General features: G+C 33.4%; 1 protein-coding gene across 2 annotated transcripts; it reads right to left on the bottom strand.

Moving 5' to 3' along the window:
- RhoGAP71E (Rho GTPase activating protein at 71E) lies at positions 1 to 22,256 on the bottom strand. Of its 2 annotated transcripts, none has more exons than XM_085956565.1 (9): positions 21,745 to 22,238; positions 20,510 to 20,682; positions 19,820 to 19,915; positions 17,748 to 17,949; positions 10,013 to 10,196; positions 8,974 to 9,051; positions 8,259 to 8,407; positions 7,993 to 8,115; positions 1 to 1,008 (listed from the first exon to the last, which is right to left on the bottom strand). In XM_085956565.1, the coding sequence occupies exons 1-9, from the start codon at positions 21,910 to 21,912 to the stop codon at positions 745 to 747; spliced, it is 1,437 nt and encodes a 478-aa protein (XP_085812691.1). In that variant the 5' UTR covers positions 21,913 to 22,238; the 3' UTR covers positions 1 to 744. The 2 variants fall into 2 exon arrangements, with proteins under 2 accessions (XP_085812691.1, XP_085812690.1); XM_085956564.1 differs by lacking the exon at positions 1 to 1,008 and adding an exon at positions 4,332 to 4,973 and having other exon boundaries at positions 21,745 to 22,256.
- Between the last annotated feature and the right edge of the window lie 1,951 nt (positions 22,257 to 24,207).

The following is a 24,207-nucleotide window of genomic DNA, read 5'->3' as shown; positions in this document are numbered from 1 at the left end:
TATTATAGATGCTTCACAATAACAAACAATGGGAGTGGTAAATTTTTCTAAGGAATGTCAACCAGCTCTGTATAATAAAAAAGCTACCAAAAATAACTGTCATTATTATCCATTGTAAAAGAATAGAATGCCAATGCATTGTGAAAATTTTACAGACTGAATTTGTGGAAGAAAAATATTTTCCGAAGCTTGTAACGGTTTTGTTTTAGTAATCCGTCTTTACAAAGAGCCGAAATGATCTCTTTTATACCAATTTAAAAGACATTCATCAAATCTGACATCTTGATTAATTTCCACGTCAATTTTATCGATTTAAGACATACCTGGATTCCAATAAATTGTGAATCTGTGACAATATACGTTAAGTAAATTCTTAAAACGTTTTAGGCATCGCTTCTCATCATGTCGTACAATTTAGACTGCGACAAATCTGCCCTTATCCGGGAACAGATCGGGTACTCGTCGGTCACAATAAGGAGTGACCGCTCCGAATCGATCATTCCAAAATATCGATCCGAGATTTGCAAACGACAATATGCATTCATATTGCATCTCAAATTTTCTCTTCGTCAATGACCTCATACCGCATTTATCAATGTGCACTTTCAATAGGTCGCGGATACACATCGCTATAGTTTATAATGATTGAAACCGACAGTATGTTTTACCCGTTTCACTTGTCGATGAGCAAGGGAACGGTGAGGGCCGCCCGCTGGAATATGTCGGAGAGGGAGAGGGCGCGGATCAGCGAGTGAGACAGTGCGCACGCGGGGGCGTGAGGCCGGTCGGGTCACTGCGAAGCGGCGAGCGCAGCGCAGCGAGGCTGCATAGCGAGCGACATCTCCTCGGAGTCTCCGCGGGGAATTCCCCACACCTCGGCCGAGATGGCGGACAGGGCGGGGCCAGGCGCGGCGGCACGCAGCCTACGAGATCCTCCTCCTCCCTCTCCTGAAGCGTTGCGACCGCCACAGCGATGAGATCTTCGGCGTGACGTACGCCGTTCGCCACCTGATGAAATCGCGCAATTAATTTATTAAATGTTGTGAAAGGAATCCATTTCTATTGATCGTCTCGAAGTGACTTAACTGTCAAAAATGGGGCAGACATTTTTGAAAATGATATTAAATAGTTCTTTAGAAGTGCTCTTATTTATGTAGTCATTATCCATTTTAGGTAAGTAAACAAGTATGAATATTATTACTTTCAGAAGTTATGAAAATAACATAAATAAATTATGATTGAAGTAATACAAAAAAAAAAACAAATCTATAATTATTAATATATTTAAAAGTTCTTTCGAAGGGTTAGATTATGTACTTATAAGTTATTATAATACACGGTATGTAATGCTATTATGTGAATGATGCATATCTCTAAATGTACAATAACATGCAAATTGGAGTGACATGGATATCGTATAAAAATAATATAGGCAAACAAATAAATATAAATGTTTCCTGACATCCTTTACATAATTTAGTGAATATTTAATTTTTAGTTAATACTAATGTTTGAACAAAACACAATGAGATTGAACCAGCAGGCTAATTCTTATGGCCACTTTAATACAGACTGAGAATCAGCTGTGACCATTATGTTTAATGTGACTATTAGAAAAACCCTGAAAGCAGTCGCGACTATAAATATATTTTTTAAATAAAGTATTTGTTATAAAAACAATAAATATTTTTTTTAAAAGCTCTCATTAGTATTGTGTAGAAAATGAGAATATAACTTATGGCTGAATGAATTAAATGGAAGACTTGAAAAGCTTTTTTATTGTTATGCAAAACAGACATTAAACGATTTAGCTGAACAGAAGAAATTGAAAGATATTTGAAATATGAAATAATATGTCATTCAATGTTAGAGCAAAATGCAAATGCACAATTATCAGCATTCTCAACTCGCTTACTAATTTCAAGGCTTGTATATAATTATTGTTGTATGATTATCCCATTAAGACAGATTAAAAACAAATTAAAATGGACGAACCGCCAGATATAATTTTGTAATAGATATGACAAGAGTTTACTAAAACTGCTTCAATATTTTTGAATTTTTTAGTTATTGAAATATTTTTTATTTATAATTATGTTTTCAAATGTGAACGATAATTTGTAAGGATATAAGAAATATCTGAAAATTAAAAAATATTTTTTACCAAGAACAAGTGGCGTCAAATTGATGTTCTTTATTTTTTTAAAACATGATATAATATGTGTAGGTATATAGTATATATATGTCACTGACTGAAACTGTTATAATACTATATAAACGTATTGTATTGTTAGAAGCAAGATGCTAAATTATTATCCGAGAGAAAACTACGGGATGGTTTTAATATATTGAATATCAACATACCTAATCGTTAGTATTGTGAAAATATTTTATACTACCTCATGTTACATCATAATAATATATAAATGACATAATAATTATTATAGGATTTGTAATCTAGCCAGGTTCCCTCCACAATATATTGTATTCCATGTGATAATAAATAAGGCGTAATTACTCCATCATGCCATGCTACATTAAATTTGTGCCACTGTGTGTGTGCAAGTTGTGATACGATTGCTTTGCTGTGCTAGAACGACATCTATTCTACGTATGCCTACACTGAACTCATTTCTAGAGAGTTTAAAATCGTAATTGTTGAGATTTTGGTAAATTACCTACAAGTCTTAATGAGTGTTATCAATTGAACTGAATTTACTAATCACTGACACTTGAAATACCATAAGATTCTCTAGGATAGTGTTTCCCAATTTATTTTATATTGTTTAGATTTTTAAAATAATAGAACCTCAAATATTATAGCGTAGCACGCAAATGAAATGCGGCACAGTCGATGGTTCATGTTCGTAGTCTTCAAGAAAATCCGCAAGTGTTGAAAAAGAGCCTTATTTTTCTACAGAACTAAGATAAAAAAATTGAATCTAGCAAGACAATGAAAATATTAATTTCATCTTTTGCATTAAAAATGTTTATATTTTTCCCAGGGAGTGATAAACATACTTCATTTAATTTTGTTGGTAAGGTGTGCAATTTTGAATAACCATGAAATGTTTGTTAAGCGAGCTATATGATTCAAAAAATATACAAAATATATAAATTATCGTAAATTTAATGGTCGACACTAATATAATTAATAATCTGGGCCACTTCGTCTAGTGCAGTTGTAAGTGTGATTAAAATATATTAGCAAACCTTCTTCAATCCCTTTGTTAAAATCATGTTTACAAAAACTACCAACCCTTGTGGAAAGCTTAGACACTTAGGAAGTCATTTGGGAAACGTTATTCTAGGATATGAAATGATTCTTTACTATCAAAAATGATAGAAAATTGGCAATGAAATCATTAAAACAATGCCAATAGAGAGAAAATTCAATTTTTTTAATATTTCATTTTTACATAAATATCGAAGTTAGAACTTATCTTTAACAAATTTAAAAACATCTTTTTTATGAATGATAGAATAGGCTTACTATAATTTTGAGTAATTTTAATGTGAACTTGAAATAAAGTCAGTAAATAGAACAAAGGCTGTGAAATAGAATTGAATTATTTGCTTGGCAGCACAATATGAGATGAATAACGATAGTAAGTGCCGTGCAGATTGTCGATAGCAAACAGAACACAAAAACAAAAAATATAACAAACGATCAACAACACCTCAGCGGCTGGCAAAAGAAGTAGCTCTACAAATAAACGGATGCGCTAAAAAAATACAATATGGAGGGATCGAGGATGAGGGAGTTCCGCTAGACCACCGACCACCACTTTGTTAACAGCCCGGCAAGCGACGACACCATTGCCTGCTTCAGAAAACAAAACAAAATAAAAACGCACGCACTAAGTGGCAACGGCAGCGCTGCGGCACACACGCCAACGGCTCCCGTTCTGTACCGGCGCCGCCTTCCTTCTCCCAGGGTGCTTCTTAGACATGAGATGCGACGGCAAAATGGAATATGTGCTCATTTTTACCAACAATTTAAAATTTCATAAAATACACTAAATTTTCAAAAAGGTATTATTGTCACAGAGAGGATCATTTTTGAAAGACAAGATTTAATAATTTTAAATATTATCGGACGAGGTGTCAGGTCTAAAAATATAAAATTGAATTAATATTGAAATACAATGTGAATTAAAAAAGAACTCGCAAGACTGTGTAATACAGCAGTGGCAAACCTATAACACATGTGCTAGCTGTGGCACGTACAAAAATTCTGCTTACACGTGAAACAATAACTGTACCTATATGAAATCAATTTTATGTCCAGGCAGTGTGATGGATACTAACAATCTATTTTTATTTTTTTTCATACACTATTAATACTTTTTACCCAATATTAGCTGTCGGCATGACACTCATTATTAAATATGTTTTTTTTAGTTATTTTAACACATATACATTTTATCAGATATCATTTTACAAAAATGAGATGAGAATTTAAAATTCTGTATTCACTAATGCAATTGAAAAATGTCATGTATCCTCTCTGTTCCATTTTATCCTGCACCAATGTCCACCTACAAGTGACGACATCAAGGTAAGAATGACTTATAGGGAGAGGAATTTGATTATTTAAAAAAACAAGCACACACCCACGGCCGCGTCTCATCTAAAACAAAATACTTTGCGATGCGTAGTGACGGGTGGACCGGTGCTCAGTTTCAAAAGAGAAACTCGAGGCAGGCGAGAAGCAAATACAGCGGCATGCTCTCCGATGGCGGAGGGGAGGGGGCTACAAGGGGGGGCACGGAGATAGGGCTCAGTCGGGTCGGGCGGGCGTCGGCCTCGTCGCACAGGTCGTGGAACAGGATTGAGGAATGGGACGGGTGGGCGTGGAGGGGGGTGGAGTGTAGTGCAGTACCGGAAGCGGGTCGCAGCTCCATGGAGGCGGCCGGCTGCAGAAACCACTCGGAGCGGGTCCTCATTCGAGCCCGCTGTCTCTCGTGCACCTAAACGGAACAACCACTTCACTTCACTCACTTGTCCCTCAAACCGACTGCATTCGCTTCAACGAGCGTATGTTTACTTCCAGCACACACCTACTTAAATTGCAGGTTTCCTTTTGGGCTCGTTAAATCAAATATTTCCTTTTCATTACGCCCATTATAGTGTACTTATATTAATGATACCTTCCCATAATTTTAATGAGCCCGATAAGTAATGGATAATCTAATGGTATCATGTTAGAATGAAAAACTATGCGTGTACATACAGCAATTCATTGTTAAGCGTTCCCATGTTAATAATTTTTGCACAGTATTTAAAATACTATTTCAATTATCTCTTGTTAACACTGTTACGATTTATTAGGCAGGCAAAACCGTAATCAGATGATCAAAAAAATAATGTTTAACACTTATCCGATTTGTAAATTATCATCTGTCTCATTTATTCAATACATTAATTCACAATATAAAATATGCAGTGTAGGGTAAAATACAAGCTGTGAATTTAGTCACTTTTTGCTTGTCATTCATCAAACCGAATATTATACTACTTAATGAAAGTAAAAATAATGAAGCCATTCCAAAAAAAATCGTGTATATAATAAATATGTATATTTTTTGATTGTAATAAAAATTGGCTCGATCATAACTTTCAATACGATTTGAATGTATCTCAATTGAATGTTAATAATATTGTTGCTAAATGAATACATTACGTAGTTCCGTTATGTTAAGGAAATGGTGTTTTTCATTCAGCTCAAAGAGTGCTTGATTTCAGCCTACAAAAGCCATGTTGTAAAGCCACACTCATCTATATCTATAATCGATAATATATAAGTATAACTGCCATATTATAATATTATATAATATATATATTTGCGTTTGCATTTATTGCGGTGAGAGGGACATTACACGTGCGTTACAACGAAAGGCAGGCGATAGTGAAGACAGACGCACGCGTCTCACCTTTGGCGTGGGCCAACAGAATAAAACAATCATACTATATAAGTGCACCACGTTAACAGGGGGAGGACAATAACACTTAAAAACCTGTGACCTTCCAGGGTGTATTGTTGTAACTTAAGAAAACTGTGGTCACAGGGATTTTTCGTAGAATTCGATATACAAATTAATTTATCTAAACATAGGCAATACGTTTGATATATTTTGTAATAAGTATATTTTATGCAACGTATACACTGATTGCATTTTGTTTAATAAAAGAAACAATAACATAATAGCATCTAGCCGTAGAATCATGCGCCCTAACAAAATATATTCTTGAACATTTTAATTTGTACTACGTATATGTATTCAAGCACGACGTCGTGATGTTTCTAAATAATAGGAATACCCATAAGTAATCAATCATTTCAAAGTAAAACACACAGTCCAATTTTTTTATAATTTTCAAATCAATTGCATATTTCCGATCAATAATCACGACCTTTTGCCATCCCTAATGTAGAGGGAATGTTACATAGACTAAACAAATACTGATAATCTGACGGAGCAATATCGTGTGAATATGGTGGAGTCAAGCCGCTTTATTTTTTCCAGAGTTGTTTTCGCTGCAAGAATCTAGCATTAGCAGTATGACGCGTTTTCTGCTGGCTTACTTCGATACCTTCGCAATTTCATGAAGTTATCTTTACACTATCGACTGAGTATGTCAGCTATTTCTTGCACGTTTAATCCTGGATTTTAAAGCACCATTGTCGAACACGCCCAGTCAAAAATGAAACAACATGTAATGTTTTTCTGAAGATCTGTCATTTTGTTTTGGGACAACAGAAACCTTTTTGTGTTTCAAAACACGTTTTTTAACAAATGATGGAGACTTAATTTAAACTAAGGTCAATTAATTAACCTATTAAAAAATATTGACAACGTATGGGTACCCTAATAATAATTAAAATATTTCTTAATCAATTTTGATGCATGTGTGATCTCTCTGTGTATGTATATGTAAGTACCAATAGTTTTTTACCTAACGACATTGTTACCCTGTGGTCACAGAAATTATCATATTTATAATATTATGTAACAGTCAAGTCAGAGTACAAATAAAACGAAAAATAAATATAACAATAATGGGGGGGAGGAGAATCACAACATTTAATGGAGGGGTTTCCCTTATGATTGGACCAATCTGTTACAGATATTAAACCTCCGACAATGATTGAATGGATACATTTACTATTATATTTTATTTAATGAAAAAATATCTACCGATCGATATCAGTTGTTCGGAGGTGCTTCCGATATATTTATTTCCTCCTGTCAGCAAAAAAACACAAATTATTTTGATAGGTATAAAAACTATAATATTTTCACTAGATAGTATAAAAATCTAACATTTATTTAATCTAAGTAGGTACTTAATTAAAGTTTAAAATTAACTAACTAAATGTCTCTGAGGGTTATTTATTAATCTATCTAAAATATGCACGTTAGGAACAAAATATTGATTAGTTACATTGGAAGATATTAAAAACATAATGCATGATTAATTCTTATCCTAAATCATTCTTTCTTAAGTATTATTAGTTATACTTCTGGTTTTATAATAAATATTTAATGGAAAAATTGGCAGAATAGAATACAACACATTCAAGAAAGATTGTATGGCTACTAGGTAAGAAAAATTATTGTGTGAATCAATAAAACTTAATCAAAATGATTAATTGTCTACAAGTTCGAATCTGGACTACAAAAAGTAGATTGAAACCTGATTTTTTTGAGTTTTCACTACAAATACAAATCCAAGTAAAACATCCCCAATTCATAGCTAGAAATACCTGATTCACACAAACAAACATTTTCAAATAACAATATTCTAAATAACTTATATAGACATTCGATATAACGTCATTTAAATTCTATTGTTAAGTTGTATTTCTCAAAAACTTCAGTTTAAAAGGTTACGTTAGCTAAATATATTTGATTATCGCATAAAGTCAACCACGGAGAGTCAAGAACCAACCGTCAATGAGATAGTTTTGTAGTGAAGCAAATATACCTGTGGCAGATAAGAGAGACTGCGCGTGCTCTCGGCGTAACGGTTCACAGCTCGAAGTTCCTCTAACGTCATGTGCGGACTGGAACCCGCTCGGGATGATTGACTGGACGAGCTTACGGAAACCTGCACAACAGATTTCATTACAAATTAGCCGATGAAATTAATTGTCAATCTGTAATTAAATGGAAAGTCTTAGATTGTAATAAGTGATTGCTAAAATCAGGTTGGGGTAATTCGGTGCAGCACGAATAAAGAATAAAAATAACCTTAAAAACGCTTTCCTCCAAGGAAACAGACAGTCGTGTGCAGGAGTCCAGGAGGGTATGTTCGGGAATGCAGCCAAGATTCCCCAGGGTGGGAAGAGCTCCCTCGACGAGAGCAGGCATCGATTGACACTCTTCGCTTTTTGCTAATACTGAAAAAAAATCATACAGAAACATTAATTTTACATAATATACAAACGGAATTTACTTACCAAATAATGAAATCAGAAATAGCCTTGAAGCAACATATAATTTGTTAAGATAACGAATATAAACTATTTGATACAAACAACTTGTAACTAAAATGATTCACAATATGAAGATATTTGACATCTGAGAGCAGTAACACTAAAAACAGAAGGTATTGTCCGGTATATGAAGACGTTTGTGTATAACGCACAGTAGAAACTCAATTTTACTATTATTAACTTACTTATGAAATGTTATACCATCATCTTGCTTCTCAGTATGGCTACCACCATTTAAACAAAACACAGTTAACCATCTTTTCTACTAAATTACCCAAAAATATTAACCAGTACACTTTATATTTTGCACAAAAAAAATACATATTTCAGCAACATATACTCCCGGTTTTGCCCTAAGTATATCAGTCAAACCAATATTTACTGGTTTCACGTCGATTTTATTTATTTACGTACAGTTTATTCATGTCTTCTATCTTACTCTATTAAATCAGCAAATTAAAACCACTCACCATCTAATTTGAACTTCTTGCCCCAACGATTGCATTCGCACTGCAACCAAGTCTTCTCCGCTTCTAGTGATAGCTGTCCTGAAAATTACATTGTTCGCAAAGTTAGAGAATGTATATACGAGAACAACTCTAATAATCCGTAAATCTAAATATCCCAAAAAAGTCATTCCAAAGGATGCCACAATACTTTGATACTGATATTTCAAGGTTTCACTGTTGTAGTCTACACATTGTACATATATATTTTTGGTGAAATGACAATTTAGTAAGAATGCAGAAACTTTCGACATATCTCATATACATACATACAATAATCAATGGTTGTCACCAAAATTGATTTTCATCTAATCTGTACTCTGTATTTTTCTACTCTGTCCAGTTACCAGATTCGTGCCCTCCCAGTGCATCGTCAGTCTCTCCAGCTTTGCCTCTTCAATGGTGAAGTATTGTCCATCCTTTATGTGTCCACGTATTTTTGAAACCCTATAAATTTCACGATATCCAGCTCATCGCATACACTGTACAGTTTCGTAATTAAGCTTATGCTGCTATCGGTTCTGAAGATCTCTCCAAAATTCATACGTATAACCACCATCAGTTTCTGACAATCAGTAGAGCACAGGGTATGAGAGTTTTCTACACTGTATCTTTGTTTTTCGAGAAAATCACTCTGATTTAATTTGTTTCAACAGTTCATACAAACATCAATCAGTGATGATTACTGTGTTTGATTTCATTGTTCACTTTATTCATTACATTTACCAACATAAATGAATTAATACCAATGATGTTGAAGAAACCCTTCTTCTGCCGGAAGGAACCTTCTGTGGTTTCCTTATCAAAATCGCTGAAACAATTTAAGGTTTGTCAAAAGTGCCATTTTAGACCTGGGGTCCTTTTTTCTGCTACACTTTCATATATTTGGAGTCCATCTCTATAGGTGTTCTTCTACATCTCTAATTAATATGGTAAACAGCACAATAATGATTGGCCATTGGAAGAAATAATAAAGCATGTTGCAATAGCAATGAAATCTTACTGGCATAGAGCTGCTGATCGTTGGGATGTCGCGGAGGCGGTGGGTATCGGAAGGAGCAGATCCACTCGTCGGCCACTCGCAGGACGCGGCCAGTGACACGTGCGTAGTACTCGTAATTGTCCCGCCCAAACACGTCGCCGCGGGCAAACCGCTCAATCAGCTGCCTCATGACTCGCGTCGCCACCTGTTCAGACAGAAAATTAACAACCGATAACGGTTTTGTCACGTGACAACCACACAGGGAACTGAATCTATTTACACATCTCAGTATCAGTTCAGCAACCGACTCATGGTCATTGTATTTTTATACAATATTTATAAAGTCGACTTCAACGATAAAAAATAAACAGGAATGTATAATTAAAAATTGACTCATTGCAATTGAAAATATGAGCAGAGAAGGTTTATTATTGGCACACAGCAAAACTTAAGAAACACAACATGTCAGTATATTTATTTGTGATGCTACGATGGACCAAGGTGCATGGCCTTGTGCTTGCCCTATGCTCCGATGTTGCAACATAACAGAGCGAAGTAAATAATTTGGTATATTCTATTGCCAGGAGTGACGAATTAGCCATAAAACTATGAAAAATTTGAGATTGCTACATGTCACAGTAGCAATACAAAATCTTACTGGAATCTGCTGGTTGTAGCGTGATATTTCTCGCATATAATTGGAAGCTTTTTGAAGCTGTCACTGACATGCGATACTCCCCTCCACTTCCATTCACATCAATTCGTTTTATATATTCCATAATCACGCCGTGGGCCCCAGGTTCAAATCCTGGGTCTGGCAAGTACATATATTGTTTTTCAATTTGTGTGCGAGTCAGGGTACGGACCTAATAGGTTGAGCAAGTGGCTGACATCCATTACTCAAAATCCATTTCGTAAAAAACAAAATCTGTTAATACAAACCTCTACTCTGTGCCCATATAATCCTATTAGGATAGGACATGGTCGGAAAAAAAGAAAAAAAAATACGAGGTACCTGATCTTGAATGGGATTTATAAGAAGCTTTTGCGTGTTTTATTTATATAATTTACATATTATTTTCTCTGCTTAATAACAATGTATAGTTTCTCAATTTTTACACAGTATTGTGAATTTCACTTCTCATTTGACATACCTACCTACTTTCGTTCTATTGTATTTTTTTCCATGCACAATATATGATAAGACTCATCATATCATCACGTATGATAAAAATTAGTTGCAAGGTGCCATGTATTAAACGGCCAATTGCACTATTGATTATTTTTGCATAGATGTAGTTTGTTCACTGACACCGACAGAAGTCAGAGAAGTTAGGTATATCGGTGTATTGCTGGCAATAGGTACTGAGATTTATAAATAGTCACTTGTTTAAATGATATTTAATATGTTCGTGGAGTAATGCCGTTGGGAGAATGGTCATCAGATTTTCCCCGAACCTGAGATGTTCAAATTGTTTTCATTATATTAAATATAATATCTTATATAAGTCGAAAACATGATGCCAATTCTTCAACTAGTTTACTCCACCTAATGGTAAGGATGTGTAGGAATACTGATACATGAGTACTAAATACACACAATTAAAATTGTTAAATATTTTCACTTCTGATATAAAATTACGGGTAAATACAAAACTCATACAATTTAAACTCTTGCAGTGTGTCCAAAAATTCTAATATATAATTATGTACTTCTAAAGACTATGTATTCTACTGTTACAGATTTAAAACTAGAATCTGTAAAATGTTATTGTCAAACGTCTGCAACATGCAAATATTTTGAGTACACAAGTGATTTAAGTATTGCAGGCTAATTAAATAAAATAATTATCTAAATATTATAACAAAAGGTATTACCGTGATCCCGTTGTAACTACATAATTATGTATTACAACTCTCCAGGCATTCATAATAACAAAACAAAAAAATGACAACCAATATGTTACATATTTGCAGTGCAAATCATTGGAAACAAAAGCAAAAAAAGATATTGGCAAAAAATAAAAGCAATAGGTACATTGAATATTACTGAAATTGCAAAAAAAATTAAATCTTAGCTATTATTATATTATTGACTAAGAATATTAATTTGAGGAGAGTAAATAAATGATTAGGTATTGTACATTGATATATTAAAATTTATTTTGATGGTATCATTTATAGTTATGGTGATCACATGTCCATTACTACAGAGGACAGTTCTTCATCTTAGGATGTTGTACTATATTTATTTTTTTTCCCAAAACTCACCTTGCCCTTTACTTCGCTCTTTGCTTGTTTCAATATAGAAAATCAATTTTGATATTCAGAAATTAATTCCAATTGTTACTGATTTTCACTTTCAATGAATCATTTTATATGTTTTTACTTGTGTAGGACATACATTGCAATAAAATAGATTTTCGCCAGTACATCTTTTAAATGTTTTATAATGGTTAAACCTTACGCTGATATGAGCATACATCACATTTTAATAGTTTTTCAACAGTATGTGCCATTTTCCTGGTTCAGTTCCAGTATCCTGGTATATGAAACACAACGCCATTAAAATGGCTTAATGAAATAATATAAAAATCCGTTGTAAAGAATAAGAGAAAGAAATTTTTTTTGAACCATTTCCAAATTTGTAAGCCATTCTCATGACAGAAAAAATCTAATATAATAATAAAGACTCATTATTACTTTTCTTGAAATGCCAATAAAAATGATTTCATAATATTGTAAATCAATTAATCATTCAGTAAATAATGACTATAATAAGATTTCTCACTATCTGGAAGACATAATGCATAAATTTAACCTAAGATACCATAATGGATAACATTTATAAACGAAACATTTGTTTTATATAAAAGTCACCACTATGTAACAAGTGTCTACGAATCTAGGGTATAATATACTTGGTGAAAATTCATTCCAAATGAAACAAATAACACAGTATCACGTTGAAAATAATTATTAGAAGAAATGCAAATAGTAGAATAAGTATTACTAATTTTATTCACTGATAGAATGACATTTTATTGAAATAAACACTTTAATTATATATTTTTTAAATCTAGTTTATCATTATACTTATTCCACAATAATCATTATATTACAAGAAAGGATGAAACAAGTCTCGTGTTTAATATAATAATTGAGGCCATTAGTTTTAAAGTTGGTAACCTCCATTTTTAATTTATTTGATATTTTTCTCGATTCAGATTCTGTTCTTTTTTGCATTCACTTTAGGAATTTGGTACACATATTTAAAAAAAAAACAGCAATGTCTTGACAAGGCAATTGAATTAAAAATATGCATTTTATTGTTTGCTATGATTATTGGTGTGTCCCTGTACTCGGGCACTATCTCTATCCGACTTTAATAGGTTATCCTCGTAACCTTTTTGTAAAATTTTACCATTGCCAGATAAGCAATATTTCACCGCAGCTGATTTTATGACAAGCCATAACAATAATGCCAAAATTGTAATACGTTTTGACTAATATTTCCATAATTAAATAGAATAAAATCGCAGGTTGATTGCAAAGACGTTTAGCCAGAATTTTTTATAGCATACAACCAACTTTAAGCATGATTTATTATTAATTTTAATGGCATTGAGGAAATTTTATTTTGCTGTTCTAATTGTTTATTAATATGCTCGTAAAAAAAACATTATATTTTCACTCCTAATGTGTTTGACATTTTTTTGCGATTATCTCAAAATGGTGGAATATGGAGGTTACTGACTTTGAAACCAACAGCCTCAATAAATGTAGAATAAGTATGATAAATTTAAAAAATACATAATTAATCATTATGAAGTGTTTGTTATTTATAATAATAGAATTAGTATATTTCGAATATTGGATAATATTAATTAAATTACTGTTTTGTTTATTTCAATTAGGGATAAATACATAACAAAATAAAGCTCATACGTATGTATATGATTTCAAATATTATACATAATATAATAATACAATAAGCCTAGAGAGTGCAAGTAAATATTGTAGGGTATAGATTTACGAAATACCTATGGCAGCGGAGGAATATGCACAAAATATATAATTAAAACAACACAAATAATGCTAAATACTAATATGTAAGAATACTATCAACGGTGGTGCATGGCTAAGATTCAATGGCAATGGAGGGTATGTAGTAGATAAATTAATAAAAAGAAAATTATATCTGTCGGTTTACTTACACTGACTTCCGCCTGCCATTGTTTATTTGAAAAAGAAAACACAAAGCTGAATGTACAGCGCTCAACAATAATGATATTCCAATAACAAGTCGGTGACCACCATTCTGGGAAATTAACTCTCATTGCAATGCGCTTAATCATGTTTTGATATCGAGAGGTTTAACGTGTTAACGATTCATTTATGTATTCTCCATTGTAATTCAATTTGGAAAACATCCACAGTGTGCTTTCCAAACTTTACTAATCAATTATTAATAAAAGAATTGAAAAAGAACAACCACAGCATAGCTGCATGTAGTTGGATAGTGTAAAATATATTTGTGTCCTAATAACATACAAAACAATCACTCTCATTTTACTTCATTACTTTATAACCCCAAATGATACTCTGATTACAAAAAAGGGCTTGAGCGTTTGTGACACATTTCAGATGGATGCATAATTCCCTCACATCATTTACAATGGCTACTAGAAATAATCTTATGCCCAGCATCATTTTTAAAAACTAACCAACACCATCTGTAAATTGTAGTATTAGTTCAATATATCAAATACATATGACTAACAAATTTTAATGTGCACTATTTATGGCGGATCTTAACAGCCTACCTCAAGCCTTCGCCACTGGTGTCCTTGGACTAACAAGAATAAGGTGATATTTGTCGTAGTTTTGTTATTTATATATAAACGACAATATTCGCTCTTGAATATTATATTATTCCGAAAATCTAATATTCCTGCATGACCTAATGTCGAAGTTAATAAACTATTGATATTATTACAAAGACGTTTATAGGATACAGATTGAGAAGCAATGGTAAATGTATCGTTTATTCAATGTATTTTGAATACCAAAGTGGCATTCTGTAGACAATATCGCATATTATGTATTGATGAAGACATTATATTACGCTAATTTATGGTTGTAATTCCCAGTACTTTTCAATGAAACTTGTGGAGTAATTAATTACAATTGCTTTTCTACAATTTTGATACATATATATACACCAAATGTTGTGTCAATATACAGGTATAAACAGATTTACATCCCTGATTCGCGGAACATAGGTACATATAGTAATGAAAAGTTATGGCTTAGTATAGATCTACCATCATAAATTGGCATTTCAGCGAGGGCGCTAGTATGACATTGAGAATATTACCATAACTAACAAAAAAATGGTAATTTATAATTTTTTATTAGTAGTAGATTTCTGTACAAATATTATGCAATCCATGATTCGAGAAACATGTTGTAAAATTAAATGGCATTTGTACCAAATTTATCCTCGATAGACAATTTTAGTTTCAAATTCGACCGGCTGCCAACTTACGATGGTAGATCTTTAGTATGTAGTGTAAAAAAATGCTACAATCATGTCATTGTTGAAATTTTTTTTAAACACACAGATATGTCTATTACATACTTTAATAATTTAACTGATGTAATTGTTTTGCATCATATTTAGGTTGTTGCATATTTATCATAGCGTCCATTTCAAGATTAAAATAATGACACTCACATCCTTATTTACCACCAAAGATTGAATCTCTAATTTAAATAATATTTTGGAAGACAGGCGGCATTGCTTCTTGATTTTCCTGAATGAAAATATAACTATAAACATAACGTTGCCTATAAATTTGATTCAATGATCTTCGACAGAGCCTCCGTGGATAAGAGGTAAAATCGGTTACCTCTTGGACCAGTGAGTTCATATCTGATGGAACCATAAGTATTGGAAAAATGGCTAATGAACATCTGCAATAAAATCCGTTGAAGTACCCAAACATCTTTGTAGGTCTATACACTTTGTCTTGGGGTACGTATTTTCAATTAAGATATTAAATAATGACATTATCTTATTTAGGTTATTAAAAGAAATTCGCAGCTACACTACTTTTTACAGTTGAGGAGCTGAGAATTAAAACGATACAGGTAACCAAGTTGATTATGTCAAATTTAAAATTAAATATCTGATTGTAAATCCTGCATAGCTATTTTCAACGTGTGTCGCATTTGTGAATCTAGATTATTATAATAGTTCTATTGACTTTACTACATTTACAGCTAAGTCTCTTATCTCCGAATAAATATAGAAATAAAATAATATAATTAGATACGTTATCTTGCAAATGGGTAATTGACAAAGAACGCAATATTAAATTTGAAAAAAGATAACAAATTACTGATTAAATCAATATTAGACGGTAATAAAAAATAATTTGTGAACCCCTTTACAATGAGGTAATTGACATTACTCTGACAGTGAATCAAAATTACTACACATTGCATGATAAACTATTCAGCTAGCTAATGATTATCTGCTTTACCAATACAATAGTATACAAGTCACGATAAAGGCTTATTTATCAGAAATCTTTCAATCTAATCTGGAGATTGAAAAAGAACTAGAAACAATTTAATATTTTCGACAATACAAGGTTAAATAATATTATTGTATGTAAAGCGGCTATTAATTAATACAGATAACATAAATAGTTACAGTAATCAACAACAAATAAATGAATACAAAAATAAACTCGACATAATCTATTATTAATTATTATAAAATCAAACCAAACTAATCCAAAGATAATCAAAACTTAATTGTTATTTCTTTTGAACCCTAGTAAAAAAAAACTGATCACAAAACACATTCTTTCAATAGACGTAAGAATGCTTTACTTTACACCAATTCGGACGTGAGACATTCTCTCTTGCAATACATAACTGTCTTTTCCCACCACATCATTCAACATAGCCTAAAATGCCGAGCTGGACTCATAGAGGCTGGCTATACAACATTTATATGTTGTTGCAAAATGAACATAAAGTGTGTTTGTAATTTATTTTTTCGTCATTTGCATTCAGTTGTCGTCAATCAAAGCAATCAATATACTGAGATCTGTGCGCAACTTGATAATGGTGTAAGAACCGACTAATAAGTCTCTTCGGGTCCCCTAGGCACAAATGTTATGGTGGCATACTCTACAACCAAAACTAGATACATACTTTTTTTTATTGTTTCACAAAAAAAATGCTATCACTGATAATTTTGTTTGGTATCGTAGATTTTTATATTCATTAAATAATTATTAGAAAACTATGTATGCACCATGAAATATAGAATTGTTACCAATATAAACGGCCATTTGTGTAGGAAATTTCCCAAAAAAATATTTTTTTAATATAACAGTAACAGTCGCAAAATATATATATATATATATATTAAATTGAATATACGTAGGTAATTAATTATATTATCATTTTGTAAAATGGAATTCTACTAAGTTTATGCTAACTTATTGAATAACTAATTTGCCATGTGAATGAATCGTACCATCTTCGATATCCAGACAGGTAGACGTTTCATTCAAAAATATACATTAGCACTATCTCTATAGCTCAGTACCTAAGATTGTTTTTATTATCTGAGAAATCAACTCATCCCTGATTAAAACCATTGCTATTTGATAATTTAAGTTTCACCATAAGATTGATTACACTACATAGTATTGCGATGAATGATAATAACCTTGAATCGCTGTACGTCCTGCATGGTGGCCGCCCTGCCATCCGACACGCACGAATGGAAGAAGGAGGGGGCGACTGAGACTCCGAGAGCTTCGGCAGTCATCCCAGTGCCGGCCCGCTCCGCACTCGACGCCATCACACGGAATGTTCCAAAAAGAAGTACCAACAGTCTTTGGGTGTGGCCGGGAAGAGACAGCACAAGTCTGCAATTCACAAATGCACTCAATTAATATATATCGTAAAATATATACAAGCCAAACCATTCACTAGAGTGAAAGTTACACGAGCAAACTCAATGAGGAATGCTAACATCGTGAATTGTCATTTTGAATCGTTTCCTCGAGTCGCGGGCCCAATAGAACAATTCCTACTTCAATCAGACACAACTCAAAAATTAGGGTGACAGATTTACTTAAACCGCTTGTGTAATTATTATACCTACTATCCAAAGGTGATCAAAAAATTATAAATACGTGTTGTAATCACATTTTGCTCCTAGAAAATTAGCCTTGCTATATCAATGTTTGAAAATGTATCAATTTGTTGAAAAATATAATATTATACAACTTGGCATGTTTGTCATAAGCGTATTGATTCATCACGACTTATTCAATAGGTATATAAATTTTTCGAATGCATCAATGACCTATTCCAGCCGATGCAATTAAATAGTTAAGGTAATTATATTTTAAGTAGAATCAATATTATTTCAGTGAATTTTGCTGACAATATATCAAGAAAAAAAATTGAAGAATATGAGATTGAGACTCGTTTTAAATAATATGTTATTAACAAATAGTTTTGACTACAACTAGAGGTAAAGTGAACATTTTCTATTGCAACACTTATAGCGATTCCTCAACATATTTTTAGTGTGGTTGAATTGGTAGCCATAGCAAAACTAATATTATGTATGTTGGTTGCAAAATAGCAGCTTTAAAATCATGTTTACAACTGCCATCTTTGACGTTTCAAAATCATATTACACAAATGACATAAATTGTTCATCTGAATATTTATGTATATTTGGCAACCTATTTAATACAATAATTGATATGGTTGTCCTTACACAGACAACATTTGCATTATAATTAGAATGTTTTAGTTCCGGTACAACTCAAACATGTTTTGTAATTTAGTAATTAACAAAGCAATACCCTCCATTCATAACAAAAACAAGTTTCAGGGTTTGTCTTGGCAATATTTTTATATTTAATAAAACATGACATTCAACTGACTCAATCTAAAATTATGTTGAAATTACAAATACAATTACTGTAATGTGAAGTGACTTGAAATGAGCTATCATTAGTCATAATAGGTAGTCTTCGCTCAGTTTCACTTTCATATATTTATGTTTTGTCTTCTTGAAAAGGTTTTCTTCATATTTACATAATATATTACTACAAACATGGATAGTGATGTTTGGTATCCGGAATAAACTTTCATAATGCTCATTAACGAAAACATTTGTTCAATACAACCGACTGTCACCATGGAGAAAAGTAAAAGCTGATGGAATACTAATTTATTATTTTTGACAGTATCAACAAGAAAGAATAACAATGGAAATACACCATCTGTATTTTCTCACTATTGGAACTAATCCAAGTATAAAAAAAATGTTATTTAGGTGATATTTTTAGACAAATTTGACACAAGAAAAATTCAAGACAATAATAATTAAGAATATGTATGTAAACATTATATGGTTCAAAGGCCTATCATCGATGAAAGGAATGATTTATCAACATTCATCTTGTAAACCACATGAAGCAAAAATTGAGAATCCTGAGAATACTGTCTAATTTTCGTTTTAAATGGGGTTTCGAAATTCAAAACACAAACTTTCCATACAATAGCAATGACTCTTGAAATTTTTCCGCTGTATGGACATGATTTAGGAGGTTTTTGTGGATTGATTTTTTAAATAATTAGACATGTTATGTGTTCAAGGCATAGATATTCGATAATACTACTGTAGATATTCAATAAAAAAAATTTACAAGATAGACCAACAACGATATTAGAAAATAATGTTTTGCCACCATCGAAATAGTAAAATATATTTACCGCCGAATTTCCTGAATCTGCTGCTCCTCCGGCAATTCCACAGCATTGAAGAGTTGCATTTCTCCCTCTCGGCCAAATACGCCACCAGGAAGTTTTCTGAAAAATATGCACATATTTCTTAGCCCCGAAACGTTTAATTAACATATCAGACGTCCACTCATTGAGATATTATATTAGCCACTAACTTAAACCAGCCATCTTATTATAGTACACAGCAGAATAGATCAAAAACATAATATTTGCAACCCCTTATTGATATGCAGGTGGAGTTCAGATTTCAACTACATGCAATATACTGTAACCTGGAAACACATTAACAGAAGAGGACAATGCTGTAAAGACATGGAAGCGGATTTGCGATAATCACTTTTATCGCAATGTAGATTGTGTACATTTTTCAGTCACATTCATCCCATGATCGGCTGCACCAAACTTCGATAAAATAATTAGGTATGCTATGACTCAGGACCCAAGCCAGCATCCTCTTCTGAGTTAATAAAAGTTTTACAAACAAAAACAACTGTAAAACGAAAAGTTATACCCTAAGGGTAAGTTTATAAAAGTTTCATCCCCATATTAAATTATTACAAAAAGCAGATATTTAGCCGTGTCACGATCAAATCAAATCTCCCTAATGTAAGGTTCAAAATAATTTTAAATCAAAATAATTTCCACAAAAAAGTTTCAAACCTCAGAAATTTCTTCAAGACACTGGCGATGGTGTAAACCGAATAGTTATCCACGTTGACTAAGCGGCCAGTTTGCAGAAAGTGAATGAGCTTCTTCATGGCCCCCTGGTGACCGGGAGCTCGAAACACGTCTCTTCTTAGCGGTGCTTCCTTGTTCAACTTCAAAATCAGTACCTTAAAAAACAGTTAATGGTTATTTTGTAGGAAGAAATTACATTCATTAATAATTTGACTCCTTAGTGTTGAGCTTGTTCTTTGTCACGGAAGATTTTTTTCAAGAGTATTAGCCTCGATTGATTCTGAAGCAGTAGGTGCGGTTTCGAACTGGGTCTGGCGAAATCACTTGTTCTTTTTAGCCGGCTCTCACATCAAAACTTGTCTCGCCTGCAACGTATCGAATACGTCGATGTGACATCATCGTTATTCACAAAACACACGTTGCCAAATGGAGCTCCGCAAATTGGTCGAATGTGACTTTTTAGTTTGAAAAAACATATACTATTGCAATCGACGAGTAGTACGCTTGTCAGGCTGCAAGTCGAAGACGCCAGGACACATACAAACACCTACGAATTGGTCATTCCTATACCGGCTTGCCGATCGCCGCATCCAAATATCTATACGTTTCGAAGGATACATGCGACTGTCACTAGGTAGTTGTATGCGGTCTTCATATGCGACACCGGATCGACGTTCTTGGAAGGTTTGATTTATGGCTGTGCGGTAGTTGAGGCAAGTTTAGATGTGAGTGTCGGCATAAATGTGTGTCTGATTCAAAGCAAACATCTAATGGGTTGGGGAATGTCTAACAACCATTCCCTGTAAAAAGTCAAAAGTAAAAAGAAAATTTGTATGATTAGGATAGGCCCACTATAATTATTACAAAGATTTACTTGCCAAAATTATTGTATAAGAAAATACTTCATTAGTATGTAGGTACTATCACTTATAATGAATTATTGTTGGTAAGTATAGGATTGGTACCAAAGTGAAATCTAAATTAAATAAGAATTATAATAACTTTTAAAGTGAAGGTCTGTTTTAGAAATATATAGTTGAAAAGGTTAATGCTCTCTCAATTCATAAATTAGCAGCATTGTGTGAGTGATCAACAGTAAGCAGACAATATGGACTTGGTTGTATAGTTGGTAAATATATAAAAATTGAATATTGAGAATGTTGAGCAGATAATTTCAGATATAAAAGAGAAATTACAAGCTTAGAAAAACAACTTACGAGTAACGGACCAGGGATATCGTTTTTGCAAACTTCATGCAATGGTACTCCAAATTTGACTTTTTCGAGCCTTCTTGGGTAAGGAATTGTGCTCGGATGTCCACAGGATGTGACCACATTACTGAGAGTTGCTGCCCTGCGATGCATTCTTCTAGCCCAGCTACTCATTTTGAAAAAAAACACTGTCAATCACCACTCACTAGTCACTACACAGCGAATCATCCAGGCATAACCTAGTAATGTAATGTTATTCAAGATGGAATGAAGACAATGGACTATAAAGGGCTATAAGGTGATAGTACGGAAGGGCGGTCTTCTAAGCTGTCAATAAGAGAAAAACAAGACTAAAGTGTGAAGCTAAGCAATGCACTACACATGAGGAACTCATCTTCTTCGACCACACCTCCAACTTCACTTGTGATTTAATTTGTTTTGAATTTAAAAAATCAATCGAAAATGGAATGCGAGTCACAGCCCAGTAATACCACTCGCATGAAGATGAAATTAGAGACAGATACAAATAATAAATATTACTTATATTGGTGAAACTGTTGATTTCTTTATGGCTATTAAAGGCGTGTTCTAAACAGTCTGACTTATTAATTGCAAAATTATTTTGGAAAATGGCAACACCAATCTACATAAAAATTTAAAATTATTTTAAAACTTTAATTACAGTAGGTATGTAGAATAAAAATAAATGTTTTATCAGATATTTCCTCATACCTACATATTTCACCAATAGTGAGACGTAAGAGATGTACCAAACTTGAATAATGAAAGGAGTTTTACCTACTATTAAAACTCTTATTATTCTTGTTGACTCTGAAGTCCCTTGAGATGTTGATCGTATTTTTTGCCTTGTGTTCTTATGTGCTACCCAAAGAGATTGAATCCAATCTCTTTCTTCTCTTCTTTTACCATCCTCTTCTCTTCTCTCATTGGAAACGCAGAAACGCAGATAAGTTTTCGTAGCCAAAATACTGGATCGATGTTTTGGCAACTGGAAGCGTTTAATTTCCATCCAGATTGGCGGTGCCTCGATGTGTCTGTCTTGGAACCAAGCACTGGCCATAGAATTATATGGTCGCCATTATCGACTAGGCCATTATCCGCTACACTGAGTAGGGTAAGGTCATGAACCCGTCGTTCCGATGCGAGTAATAATAATATAGCTGTTCTGCGTGAAACTTCATATAGGTTGTATACTAGTGGTGTTGTTTTCTTGAGGTAGTCTACGATTATTCTTGGATCCCAAATCGGTGGTTTTGTAGGTTTAGTCTTGCGGGTGGATATGGCTTTTAACATGTGGCGCACTACTATGTTACTGCTGATGTCTTTACTGATCATAGGTTTGCAAACCGTAGCTATGGCTGACTTATGTACAAGAATAGTGTTGTATGAAAGACCTTCCTTATTGTATAAGTGACCCAGGTATCTAGCCACTTCAATCGGCTCGGGGGTATTATAGCTTATCGTGTTGGCCATGCACCATGTCTTACATTTATCCCATGCAGATTTATAGGTCTTCAAAGTGGATTTTGGCCAGCCGGAAGTGAGAAGTGATCTGTCCTCTACCGACCAGCTAGAAACTAACTCTGCCCACCCGAAATTATCCATAACTGGAGTGATAGGTCCCGAACTTATGGAGGTGGACGGTTTGACACCATGTCCACTATAAATGACTCTAAGTGCGGGATCGGGTAGGGGGGGTTTCAGTGATCTCTGCTGTTGGTCTGCGCTTCAAAAACACTTCTTCCACCATGGGGCCACTAGTAAATATTTTCCTCTTGCCGTGTTCAGGTGTGCCGATACTTGTGGAATTAGATTCGGTAGCGGGAATATCCAGGCTAGTTTGAAGTCCCACTGTCGACTGAAGGCATTGTGGAACAGTGCAAGGGTATCGTTCGGATTTCGTGAGACATACCGTCGCTATAGGATTTGTTTCCCGAATATCCATTTTTGTCGAAATCTACATTTTAATGCAGCTCAATTTCTTTTATCGAACTCTACCGAAATCGTTTATAAAAACAATATATTTTTATCTAGGAACAGAGATATTTTTTTGAAAAACCCGAATACGCCATGTTAAGTTACAATTACTTCGTGTTGTTTTCCCGAATGTCAATCAAACCGCGCTGACGCCGTGCATCTCGCTCCCACATTCACGCTGTCCAGCTCTAAAACAATCACGCCCACTTTCATATTTTTCGGCTGTCCGGAATGCTCTTTCAAATTTCGTCTTATTGATATTGTTTTTAAAGTTACTATTGTTTTAATAGTGAATTCATCAAATTTGAAGAGATTATTTATAGTTGATATATCGCCAGTTCGCCCTAAACTTATAGTAAAGTTATGGAAGTGAGTATTTTAACCTAAATAACTGCATTTTGTTTTGATAAATGACACAAAATCCCAACGGTTATATGAATTCTACAGTGTGACCCGGCAACTACTATGACG

This window comes from Rhyacophila brunnea, unplaced genomic scaffold (genome assembly GCF_057557595.1).
Source record: "Rhyacophila brunnea isolate RB1 unplaced genomic scaffold, BYU_Rbru_1.0 scaffold_6, whole genome shotgun sequence".
NCBI classification, from domain to species: Eukaryota; Metazoa; Arthropoda; class Insecta; order Trichoptera; family Rhyacophilidae; genus Rhyacophila; species Rhyacophila brunnea.
This window is presented reverse-complemented; position numbering and strand designations above follow the sequence as displayed.